Source organism: Coloeus monedula (assembly GCF_965178545.1).
Source record: "Coloeus monedula genome assembly, chromosome: 15".
NCBI classification, from domain to species: Eukaryota; Metazoa; Chordata; class Aves; order Passeriformes; family Corvidae; genus Coloeus; species Coloeus monedula.
Window position 1 is genome coordinate 2632248 of NC_138795.1, and position 13257 is coordinate 2645504.

Genomic DNA, 13257 nt, shown 5'->3' on the forward strand with positions numbered 1-13257 from the left:
GTGAGTCTCGTAACCAGACAAACCTTTTACATCCCACCCAAACCTTTTACATCCCACCCAAAAAGCACCTCAGCTTGTGGGCGAGCTGTGTTTTGAGGTCACCAACCCCATTTCAGCCCCTCTTTTTCCTCAGCAGCCCCACAGTGGGAGCGATGCCAAACAGCGAAATCGCGGCCACTCAGGGACGGAATTTGGGTTTAGTCTGAAAGCTGTGATTTTCTGCCTCAAAACCCCCCCAGAAACACAGAAGTCTTGCATCTCAAATCCTGCCTCTGGTTGTCTTCTCGACACAACTCCTTCGCTGTTGTTTCCCTGCCCCTTGCAGAGCCCAGTGCTGCCGGAGCTGCTCCTGCGGCCCCGCACGTCGGCAGTGGCGGCCGGGGCTGGGGGCCGAGGGGGGCTCAATATGGGCTGACCGGGGCGTGCTGTTGCCACAGCAACCCTGTCCCCTGCTCTCCAGCCCCCCGGGGCTCCCCGGCAGCCACGGGGGCTGGGAAGGCTCGTGGCAATCTGCTGGACATGGAGCGACATCCCGGTACCCGCCCCGGTGCCCTGCCGGTACCCGCGGAGCCGGCGCTGGGCTGCGCGCTCGTTAAAAGGGGAAAGGGATCTGTTCCCAAATAAACCACTGAGGGTGGCTGCTGGACACCCTCATCCCTTGAGTCTCTGTGGCATCCCTGGAGGAAGCGGGTGGGATGTTTTGGGAGCAGTGTCAGCCTCGGGGAGCTGTCAGGTACCACCTGTGGGGCCGGCAGCTGCCAAATCCCACTTTTCCAAGGCATTTTGGGAAAGATGGGCTTTGTGTGAGTTTATGGCTATGTCCAGGCTGGCCTGTAGGAAGCAGAGATTCGGGGAGGGTTGGAGATAATCAGTGATCCCTTTTTGCAGGTGAAGCAGCTCAGCTTTTTCCCTGGGAGGGGATTGGGATGGGGAGGGAAGGAGATGGCTCAGGTGTTCCTTGGGTGAGGTGAGATGAGCTAAGTGCTCCACTGAGCCCCTGCAGCTGGGGCTGAGGCGCAGGGAGAGCACAGAGAGTGCCAGAGCCCGGGGGGAGAGGAGCACAGAGCTCTCTAGAGCAAGGTAAGGCTGAACTGGATTTTATTTGGGATTTCCTAAAAGGATTTGTGTTACTGGGGTGCTTTTTGCAAGGTCTTGCATGCGTAGCGTGGTTGGAGAAGCCAGGGAGTGAAGGTGTGGAGCTCAGGCTGGTGTTGGTGATATCCAAAGCTCTTTTCCTTGGTCAAAGCAGTCCTGGTTTTACTGGGATGGCAGAAGTTGGACAGAACTACCTGGAGGAAGGACGAAATGCTGGCAGGAGGAGCTGCTGGAGGTGAATGCTGGTAGAGAGGGGCGTGCTTAATGTCCTGGTGTCTCACAGGGAGGGCTGTGGGGGAAGAGTTCCCACTGGGTTTTCTTTCTTTGCTGCGGTTGTGCTGCCCCCTTGTAGAAAATGTGAAATTTTAGGAGTGTTCTTGGAATTGTGAGAGTTCTATCTCCCTTTTGCAGAGTTGCAATGAAATATGAAACTCATGGCAATGCTTTTCTATTTCTGTTAGAAATGCCTTCCAAAATGGGTATATTTAATGTATAAAGTTGCTCGGAATTCCTAAAGGCCCCAATTCAGCAAACTGCAGCCATCTGTTCTCATGTGGATTCTTTATAGGGCCAACACCTGAAGTGCTTTGGGGATTTTTTTTTTTTTCTCTTTTCCCGAGTGAGCAGGGATCTATTATAAAGGCACCAGTGCAAAAGGCACTGAATTCTGTGAGTCAGGGAGATGGAATCGGAGAAACATGAGGTCCTTCAGCCTGTTCAGGTGGGCTGGACTTGTTGCATTTTGCTTTTGCCTGGTTTGTCCCAGCGCTGCAGGGGATTGTTGGAGCCAGCTCCCCGTGTGATGGCTGAGGTAGCACATTTCTTTGTGCATGGCTTGGATGGTGTCTAGACTGGGCTGGTCACTGCCCAGTCATGTTGCTGAGGCTGAGCCCACAGTTCTGCTCTGTTGTGGGCTCAGCACCTGAATCACAAAAATGCAAGAGCTGCAGCCATGGTTCTGATACAATCTCATGGCACAACCACCCGGGGCCACAGGCACTACTGCTTAACCTCAGCCTTGCTCACTCCAGACGGGCGAATTACAGATTTAGGGTTTACAGCTTCGCATCCTAAAGCTGTGATTTTGTCCCTTATCACCGGGGCTGTTCACTTCTCTCCCCTAAACCTGGTATTTTTTTTCCTATTGCTAAAACCTCTTGAGAAATGTCAGTGTCTGCTGTGTGATTTGCATCGGACAAGTACGGTCAGAGCTCATGGAAACACTTTGGGAAAGCTGTCTCCACACCTTGCTGGGTTGATTCACTCAGGAGGCAGCGAAAGAATCCTGGATCGGCTCGGGATTTGCAGGGGAGGAATTGAGAAATGAAGCAAGAGTTGATCTCCCTCTTACGGCCGAATTCCGAACAGCCGCGCTTGGAAAGGGAGGGAAGGAGCAGGAGAGACCCCGGCTGCTCAAGGTTAAACTGAGCTCTCTGTAGGCAAACTGGTAAAATATGTTTTTCACTGCAGTATAAACCACAAAATATCTGTGAAAGAGCTAAACCGCTCCAGTCCTCTGTGAATTTAAACCTAGAACTGGCCAAATATATAATTATGGAATCCTAGAATGGCTTGGGCTGGGAGGGACCTGAAAGATCACACAGAAAATGGCAGTTTGGTTCTGCTCCCTCTGGTGAAGCCTGCTTGAGTCAGTGTGACCCGCTGGAAAACTTTCTTTGCAGCTGCAGAGGGGCTTGAGGAATCCAAAATTCACTCAGGTGAAACTGTGACCTTGATGAGATGATCAGCAGCTGTGGTTTCTGTCCGGCTCTCTTGGTAACCTGCTCCAGGTGTCATTGAAAAGCAGCTCTGGAGTTATCACAGAACAGTTACAGAGCAAGTGCCTCAGGAATCATCCCTTTATATGATGTAAGATTTGTGTAAGAAGTTAAAAAAAATTAGAAAGTGCCTATTAATTTATAGCAAGAATCAGCCTTACTTCAAGAATATGTTATAAACACATTATTCATCATTTAACTCCAGTACTTGTAATTAAGTTTATCTTGGGCTGAAATACGCAAGTTTATAAAAATGGATTACTTTGTCTGTTTGATATGTGTTACATGTACAGTTTTCAGGAATAATGGGGGGAAGGCAATGGAATTCTGCACTCAGTTTTCTAACATGACAGCATTTGGGATGCTGTCAGAGGAACAGAGTGATCAGAACTGCTCTAAGGCTGCAGGCCAGGGTTTCATGGGGAGAAGGGAAAATAAGGGAAGTTCTGCAGTGCTGCAAGTGATGCTTGTGCAAACATCTCTGTTTATTGTGAGCTTCTTGATTCCTTGAGGGTCTCAGACCTCTCTGCCTCCCCAAACTCTTCAGGCTGCGTTTAGCACACCCAGCACAGCAAAACCTGACTCATTCCTGAGCTTTAGTCCAACATCCTGCTGCAGGAACAATTTCACTTCTACGGTGGGTACAGCTTTGTTCTGGTGTGAAGATTTCTATTTCATCACTGAGGTTTTAAGGCTGGAGTCCTGATTCTGGCTGTGACACTGGCAGAATTTAATCAAAGGGCACTGCACAAGTCCTTCATCACAAGGACTTGGTGGCTTTTGCCACTGTCCCATTACATCAGGGGTGCTTCCAAGGCTCTGATCCAAAGCAAGGACTTCAGAGCCCAAACATTAAAGCCTGTGATTCCAAACTGGCCGCCTCAACTCTTCAGGTGCTTCTGTTGTGATCTGAGGGTTCCCACAGCCACTGAAGCTGTGCACAGGCTGGGCCCCACCAGAGGCACAGCAGTGTCAGAGCTCAGAGTTTAACACAGAGAGAACAATGGAAAAGCCTTTTAAAAACTACCCTGGCTGAGTCTATTCTCCTTCACTCATCTTCTAAAGCAGCTGTCAGGTAGGAAATGCAGGTTCAGGTTCCCTCCTCACTGCAGTAAATCCAGCTGGACTTGCTACAAAACCCCTGAGCTGGTGTCCCTGCTCCCTGACTACTCCAATTGTCATCCAGAAGTTGCCTAAGCACAGTCAGAATCCTTTTCATTTGCTTTCTACACTCTTAACCTTCCCCTGAATAATTGCTCAGGTCCAAAGAAGTGGTTAAGAATCTTACCCAGGAGGTAAAAAATTCTTTTCTGTCAAGAGCTGCCCTTAAGGCCCTAAGGGAAAACCTTTATTACACATTGGAGCAGCCTTTAACCCCCCCAGACCAACATCCAGCAGAGAGCCCTTTACTCATAACAATCCTCACAATATTTTACATTTTTTGAGACATCTTCTGGGGAAAGGATACTAAAACCATCTCATCTCATGATAAGAAACAACCCCACGTTGTTAAACCTGGATTAACCCCAAACTGTGTAAGGTCACACTTTCCTTAGGGCTCCAGCCATCAGGACTCACAGATTCCTTCAAGTAGTTTCTCCTTAAGAAAAAAAATCTGAAGAAGCCAGGCCTCAGAGATGCTTTTTGAGGTGTTTTATTGCAAAAAGGTGTGGACATTTGCTGGCAGAAGAGGTGATCACATTCTCCATTTGACTGTCATCCAGAGGACACTGCATGCATTCAAGCTGAAAGCATAGGACAGTTTCCACCAGGCACCTGAGAAAGAAAAGTCTTCCAAGCTGAAGAGACAAATTTCCACCTGATCCTCTACTCTGGTGTGCCCTTTGCTTCCCAGAGTTCCCTGGGAAATAGGAGTGACATCAGCTATAGGCATAGCTAACTGTAAACGTGTTCCTGTGTTCAACAGAATTCATCTGGATGATTGGTCCTGAAGCTTCATCTCCAGTTCTGAACAGGAAATGCCCTTCCCAAAGCAGGCAGGGCAGTGAGTTACACCTGACTTGGCACCTGCTGCTCACTGCTCCCCAGCAGAGGTGCACGAGGCTTCCTCTCCTCTGGCTTCTATCAAAGGAAATCTGACAGCTCTACTTGGTCTCCAAAAAATACCCCACCCCCAAACCCTCTTGCCTTTCTTTGTGCTCCTTGGAGCATCTCAAACCACTTCCCTACTCCCTCCAGACAGCAGACAACTCCCTTTTTTCCTTCCCACCCCCTTTGCCCAAAGGCATGACTAATGAATACATGCTGCTCCCTGCAGTTCACAGCAAAAACCTCTCCACACTCGGGCTGTCCCTCCACAGGCAGAACTCCAGGTGCACCTGAATTGCACCATTTCAGTGCCTATTTCCCACAGGCCTAATAAAGGTTAATCATCTTTGGCAGACAGCAATCCTGCACCAAAGGGAATGAGGAATCCATGGCCAGTCTAACAGGGCATGTTGCAACTGCAGCTGCTCAGTAGCAGGATCTCCCTGCAAGGAAAAAAAAGAGTTTAGAGGATGTAAAGGTACCTTCCCAAGTCAGTGCATTAGGATACATTAACAACTGCACTTCGCTGTGGTTTATAATGGACTTTTAAACTCCTTGAACCAGACAAATGCAAAAATTCAAGGCATTAAAGCTGCAAGTCACAAGTAAATAACTCGAGATGATATTACAGCCACTTGGACTTCTACTATTAAGCTAAACCCCCATGCTGGTTGCTCTGATAAGTCCAAGCATTAGAACAGCTATTTTAGGTTCTCACTCCTTCTAAATAAATCAGATCAGATGGAGTATTTTTGCTCTCAGAAAGCCCTGGCAGATGGAACAACTGACAACGAACTTCCTTTCAGGCAGCATGGTTTTAAGCTCCCCAGATTGAAATTTCCCATCAAGGCAGTGGTTCCTCAATATCCAAATCAACCTTCAGATGCAGGGCCTTAGCAAAGATGGGCACATCTTGTGCTAAGACAGAGCAGCAATTATGGCCCCCTGAGGCCACTGAAGTTATTTTAATCACAAAAGCCAGAATGAACTTGTTTGCCACAAAGGCACCCTCAGTCCCTGCAGCTGGAAGATCCAGGTTGCTCTGTTTAAACCAGTTAATTTGGAGTGAGCAGTTTTTCACTCCCAGAGAGGTTGCCCTTACTCCAGCAGGACTCTTTTGGTCAGTGACAGTTCAACCCTCTAGTGTTTGTTCTAAAGCAGAGTTATCTAAAACTTTCAGTGCTAAACCACAATAACTTGTCACCACTCTGTTCTCAGCCATGTTTCAGTAAATGATGTATATTTTTAATCCATTTGATACAGTTCTGAAGGCAATCCAGCCACTTCCATGTCAATGCTGCGGGATGTGCTTTTTCTTTTTTTTTTTCTTTTTTTTTGGATGTGCTTTACTGGACTAAAAGGCCTTTTGGCCTGAACCAAACACTCTGGCAGAGTGCACAGTGTTCCTTGATAGCTGATTTACATCATCCCTATGTCTCAGTCCCAGTTATTTTTAGCAGCCACTGGAGTGGCAGCAGCTCAGGGGGCTGTGTGACAATGACAGCAGGCTGCTGATCAAAGTGTCCCCCCTGCCAAGCCAGGCAGGCTCAGCCCCCTCTATCTTGCATTGTCCAAATACAGAGATGAGGCACAAGGAGTGTCAGCAGTGAGTGCACAGATAGCAGACCTTTAGGAGGCATCCTGAGATGGAGCAGGAGGATCCTTATTCTCAGGCTCTGGAGGAGGAGCTGGCACATTTTCCTCTTTCTTTTGTGCAGCCAAAAATTCATGAATCGCCCTCTCTATCTGAGGCCTGAAGATGTGGTTTAGTTTTGGATCCACCACCTGAGAAATAATTCTGTCCACTCCAGCTTCCAGCATTCCTGACCTTGAACAAAGACAAAGAAGTCATTCAGTTCCTCTGAAAAACTTCTCCCCAATCTCCTCCAGCAACTCTCCAGAGCCCTCCTGTCAACTGCAATTAGCATTAACATGGTGAGAACTGCAGCCTACTCAGGAGATCCTTAACAGGGACTTGTTTCACTCACCTATTTCTCTCCCTGCTCCCTGTAGAATTAACAGCTCACATCTGGTCTCCCAGGTACTTAAATGACACCTTGGCCAAGAGCCACTTTTAACAGGGCTCCTGTGGAAACCAGGTCAACATGAAAGCAAACAAACACATTTTGGCACAAATACACTTTGGCACAGAAAGAGAAATAAGCTATTCTGAGGGGAGGGCAGGTGAGAGCACAGGCTTTTTTTTTTTGGCTGAGTGGAAGGAGAAGAGCCCTGCCCCCTGAGAACAGGACTGTCCCTTGCTCCTTGTAACAGTCTAGACAGAGGGGTAGGAATTATAAAAACAAGACACTGAGCACACAGCAGAGGTTCTGGACTGAGCACCAGGAACTGAAGTGACTGATGACCTCAGGGGCTGCGTCAGGCTCTTGGATTGTGGGGCACAGGCTGTCTGGGAGGCTGAAGTCATGTCTGCAAGGGAGCAGGGACAGGAAGAGGAGATGTTCATGGCACTGGGAGAAGGAGCCACAGGATAATGAGGCCATGAAAGATGCAGGGACAGAGCACCCTGTGTCACCTCCAGGTAACAGCACCCTGGGTGGGCAGGACACACACCTGGACACCCCCAGGGCTCAGCCCTGCCACTCCAGGAGTGACAGAGACCCTTCAGACTCCCCAGGACTGGGGCTATTCTTTACACCACAACATTTTGTGTGCAATGCCTCATCCTCCTCTCCTTGGTTAAAACTCAGCAGCTCTGGGAAGCAGCACAAGCTGTCAGAGTTACAGAATGGTTTGGCTTGGAAGGGACCTTAAAGCTCATCCAGTGCCAGCCCTGCCATGGGCAGGGACACCTCCCACTGTCCCAGGCTGCTCCAAGCCCCAATGTCCAACCTGGCCTTGGACACTGCCAGGGATCCAGGGGCAGCCACAGCTGCTTTGCACACCTTGTGCCAGGGCCTCAGCAACCTCACAGGGAAGGATTTATTCCCAATATCCCATCTAACTCTGTCAGTTTGAAGCCATTCCCCCTTGTCCTGTCCCTCCAGGCCCTTGTAAAAAGCCTCTCTCCATCTTGTTGGCCCCTTCAGGTCCTGCAAAGCCACACTGAGGTCACCCCAAAGCTTCTCCTCTCCAGGCTGAACAATCCCAACTCTCCCAGCCTTTCCCCATAGCAGAGCTGCTCCATTCCTCTGCTCATCCTGGTGGCCCCAGTGCAGCTGAAACAGCTGGACAAGAACTGTCCTGTGCTGCAGGAGCTCAGGCTGCTGCAGTGACTGCTGCTGACAGGGGTTGGAGTCTACACACACAACTTTGGGCATCCTCAGGATTCTTTTGTTAAAGGATCTTTAAAGGCTCTTCTCCTTCCTGAAAGTTAAGATCAAGGTCATCCAGCTCAGTCCACCAGGCACAGCGTTTTTGCAGCAATAATTTGGACAGCAAATATCCATATTCCACCACTCAAAAATATCCATTTCAGGCAGAGCAATAATGTGCATTTTGGGGAGAGTTCAGACTGCAGACCCCTCTTCCAATGGAACTCAGGGAGCACAACAGAAAGTGCTGTGAAAATTTTAATTCTGCCAATTCTCCCTTGCCTTAGGTGATAGATGGCTTATCAAATCTCACTTATTGTGCAGGCTGCTGCTCACTTACTGAATCACACTCTGCCTCAGCCCGTTCCGTAACTGGTTCTTGTTCATGGCTGGGTTCCATTCCTGCTTGTCCAGGTGGGTCGAGACGAAGTTGTCGACTTTCTGCCTCAGATTCTGATAGGCTGGCTAAAAAAATTAAAAATAAATCCAGTTCAACAGCTCCAATACCTCCAAACAACCCCCCGCCAGAGCCCTTCACAGTGCAGCTATTGTCACACACAGACTGCTCTGTTGTCTGTGCTTCCCTCCTTTCACTCTCTGAACAAAGATAATCCTGTTTTCCCTGAGAACACAACTGGAAATTGCACAGAATACTCAGTGTGTTGTTATAATAATTTAAATAGCTGGATAGATTGCATTTCACTACAATTTCAACCCCAAACTGTGCAGACAGAGGTTGTTTAAGCAGAGTTCTTGTCTGGAAACCCTCCACCCCAGAACTCCTAGGAAACTGGCTGAGCAATACTGTCACTAACCACGAACTTGAATTATTTGCTTCTGTGGCATTAGCAGAGAAGAATAAAAAGATGTAATTATAATTTTAGGAATAACTATGATTATTTGAGTTTTATCAGAGGAACCATAATTCAACTGAACAGGAATTTAGCCAACAAATCCATAAAAATACTCAGGACTTGTCCACATCCCGGATGCAAAGGAAGGACAAGAGGGTAAGGGGGATATTTCAGAGTTTGATGTGTTGTGGTGTCTGTCCTGGGCAGCACGGACAGAGCTGCTCCCTGCAGGTGACACAACAGCTTTGGGAATGGTTTAGGGCCACGTGCTGGCCCTGGATGAGGACAGCAGATCCGAGGACATGGCTCTTGCTGGAAGCATAAAATTTTAGGAAAAAAATTCTGAGAGTGTTGAATTTTGAGAGTCACTGCTAACTACCCAAGTTGTCACGGACAGCCCAACTTCAATACTGGCAACAAATGATGAGGGGTTTGTTGTGGCTGAGAAAAAAATTAATGTCAAACAACACTCTGAGAACATCTACTCAAGAAACAAAGGCTGAATACTTGGTTTGAGAATATAGGAATTTTTAAAATAGAGGCTTAAGAGCAGCACTGTTCTTACGGGAAGCTCTTTTCCCAGCAAAGCCGGGGCTGGGAAAGGAAAGGCTGAGCCCATTCCTGCCCGGGCTGTGCACATGGCTCCATGGATCTCCTGGGAGCAGCCCCACAGCTGCGGAGCACGGCGGGGAGCGGGGAGGGCCTGGGCTCGCTGCCCGGCCCCGGTACCTTGGTGTCCACGTCGGCCAGGCAGTCGCGGCGGAAGCCGTCGAAGAGGCCGCGGCTCTTGAGCTGCTCCACGATGATGGCGATGAGCTGCGGGTCCCCGGGCGGCAGCGAGCCGGGGTCGGTGGGCCCGGGCCCCGCGGCCCCCGCGCCGCCCCCGCCGCCCCCGCCCGCCGCGGCCCCGCCGCCGCCGCCGCTCTCCGACATCGCCCGCGGCCTCCGCGCCGGCGCGTGATGATTGCGTCAGGGCGGCGCGGCGCATCACGGGGAGGCGAGTTCTCACCGGGAGAAGCGCTATAGGGTGAGTGCTGCCGAGAACTGCAAATCCCAGCGTGCATCGTGGCGTGGTCGCGCAAGGCAGCGGAAAGGCGGGCGCGTTATTGTTGCGGTGCATCTTGGGAGTCGTAGTCCACGGGGCGGTGCGCCCCCCCGGCTCCGCCGGGGGCTGTGTGGAGAGAGCGAGGATGGGTCACAGGGCACGCAGGGCTCTGCTCCCCCGTGACCCGTGGAGCGGGGTCAGCAGGGCAGAGGGCCCGGGTGTTCCTCAGCATGGCACGGATGCTCCAGATGCTCAGGGATCCCACCTCCCACTATAACACCCGGGATATCTGCAAGGTTGTGTCTTCCGTGTGTTCTTCTGTGCTGTAGTGAGCGCAGAGATAGTGTAAATTGCGAAAAAATATCAATTTGTGTGGGATCATCCTGTATTTCTGTGGGGATCCTGAGATGGGACTGCCCCGAGCAAGGGTTGTGTGTGCTGAGACCATCGCTGACGCTGATTGCACCTGGGAGCTGCAGGGCACAAATCCTACACGTTGGGCTTGTTTCCTTCCTAGTGATGTTGTGTGCCATCATTAGCTCATAAAGATATTCCCATCCTAATTCAGGAGGACAAACAGTGTAGGAGTGTAATCCCAGAATTCCAGAATTGTTGAGGGACCTCTGGAGATCAACCAATGCCACTTCTGCCATGGGCAGGGACACCTTCTACTATCCCAAGCCCCGTCCAGCCTGGCCTTGGACACTTCAGGGGTCCAGGGGCAGCCACATTTTATCTGGGCACCCTGTGCCAGGGCCTGCCCACCCTCCCAGGGAAGCTTTGAGGAGAGAAGAGGGATAAATGGCAGTGTGTACACACCCTGACACCTCCTGTGACCGTCGTGGTTTGGGGACACACACGAGCTCCTGCTGCAGCAGAACCCGTCCCTCTGCCCGTGCACTGTCACTGCTCAGTGTTGGCTCCCTCAGGGTCGGCTGTGAAAGCCCCACGACTCAGAAGTATCCCTGGAATCGCATTCCTGGTGGACAGCTGCCGGCAGCCCTTTGTCCCCACCCCTTGTGCCACTCACCCGGCGTCGCGCCAGGGCAGCGCTACCCTTGCACCGGGAGATAACCCCGGGCAGGAAGGCGTTCGTGGAATTGTGGAAGTGCCCTGCCCCGCAGGGACGCGTCTGTGTGTGTGTGTGTGTGTTACTCGATGGTTGTTGAGCGCAGTGCTGATGCCACGCGTGTGACAGCACTGACAGGACACTCCAGAGCTTGGTTAGAGCCAGCATGGGAACACGCTTTATAAAACAGATCTGTCAGGACCCTGCACCTCCTCTCTGGGTGGTTTTTAGGGCACGTGGCCATGGTTTCTCCCGTCGGCAGGAGAATCACAGAATATCCCGAGTCGGAAGGGATGCACAAGGATCATCCAGTGCAGCCCCTGTCCCTGCACAGACCCCCCAACAACCCCACCCTGGGCATCCCTGGCAGCGCTGTCCAAACGCTCCTGGGGCTCTGGCAGCCTCGGGGCCGTGCCCATTCCCTGGGGAGCCTGGGCAGTGCCCAGCACCCTCTGAGGGAAGAACAATTCCTGATCTCCAGCCTGACACAGCTGCAGCCGTTCCCTGGGTCCTGTCCCTGGTCCCAGCAGGCGGTTGCTGGTCAGGGACAGGAGCAGGGCCCGGCAGCCGTGGCCGCGTTGCCCGTTCGGGAGCGGGGGAAGCAGCGCGGCGATCCCGGCAGGTGGCACCCGGCGGCCGCGGTCCCCATCCCGATCCCCATCCCGATTCCCATCCCGATCCCGGCGCCTCCCGATCGCTCCTCCGCTGTCACCCCCGGCAGGGACGCAATTAATGGATTTTAGTGTCGTTATGGAAGCAGCAGCGGAAGGCAGAGGGGCGATCCCTCTCTTGGGACCCTCGCAGTGGCAAGGGAGCGATAGAGGAGGCGAATTGTTTGTGGGGTTTTTTTTTTTTGGGGGGGGGGGGGGGGGGGGGTGATTTTCCCGCTGTCCTGTGCTGGCTCCTTCCCGCGGAGGGCTGAGAGGCAGAGACCTCAAAGGCAAAACCAGCCCCTCAGCAGCACAGAATCCAGCCCAGGCTTTACTGAGGACTGCCCCGAATGCAAATCCCTCCCAATTAACAAATTACTGCAAGAGCTGGGAGCATCCGTGATGCAGGAGGGGAAAAGCCTCAGTGCAGCCTCTTGCACCCGGGATGCTCCCAGCTGGTCTGGAAGTGCCTTGTCACTGGTGCTGATCCTGCTGCAGGAGCAGAGCCCTGCTCCAAGTCCCTGTGTGAGGTCTCTGCCTTTTCCTGCGGGTGGATGCAGTGACCTGTTTCTCACGGTGGCACAATTGATGTTTCAAGGCAGAACAGAGGGGGCAAACCAGGTAGTTATGAGATAATGAGGGTTCACGGGCTCTCTTACAAGCTGTGGGGTCGAGGTCAAGCAGTGTTTAATAGTTTTGAGATCTGTAGCAGGGGGAAAGAGGAAAACAGGGCGTTTAATCTGTTTTATCTGTGTGTTTTTGCCCGACATCACAGCACACAGCGAGAGCATTAAACTGTGGTGTCTTAGATAAAGCAGCCTGTCCCCCAGGGAGGAGAACTGTGAACCTCTCCTTGAATCACGTCTCGAGTACAAAATTTATGAGATCTGTGAACTCTCCCTATATCCGTGGCCTCAAGGAAAGCTTCAGGCAGTTTGCACACTTCAGGTCTATAGAAGGATCAGGAAGGGGGATTTTTTACCTGTTTGCTGTTGCTTTAGAGATGTAGTTCTCATGCTAGAATAAATGCTTAGGCTAAGGGGAAGCAAACTTGTAAAGCTTAGGGAGAAAGATTATTTCAGGTGAAATAAATAGAAAAAAAAAAATTGGTGTAGAAAGTTACCAGGATTAAAATGGCAATCGATGATTTTTAATCTCATTTTCTGTGTTATAGTCCCCCGGAACTCCATTCCTTTGGTTCACCAGGGAGATGTGGGCATTTAATTGTAATTTCAATTTGTGAAAAACCTGAATTCCAGTCACACTTTCTGTCACAGATGATCAGAGGCAGAGGTCAGTTCTTTTTTTGTCCGTGTTTGTCACCCCTGCCTTGCACATTTCCTCCTTTCTCAGCCCCCTTTCCTCACCCCCCTCCTGTCACCACAATCACAAGGGCTGTAAACCAGCACCTCTTTCCATGGAAATTCTGGTATCATAGGGAA

The 13257-nt window shown here is 51.0% G+C and overlaps 1 protein-coding gene across 1 annotated transcript; it reads right to left on the reverse strand.

Moving 5' to 3' along the window:
- Window positions 1-4526: 4526 nt before the first annotated feature.
- Window positions 4527-9984, reverse strand: BOD1 (biorientation of chromosomes in cell division 1; the record flags this gene model as incomplete). Its single annotated transcript, XM_082291583.1, has 4 exons — window positions 4527-5365; window positions 6550-6750; window positions 8538-8662; window positions 9781-9984. 3 exons carry the CDS (start codon window positions 9982-9984, stop codon window positions 6552-6554), a joined length of 528 nt encoding a protein of 175 aa, XP_082147709.1. The 3' UTR covers window positions 4527-5365; window positions 6550-6551.
- Between the last annotated feature and the right edge of the window lie 3273 nt (window positions 9985-13257).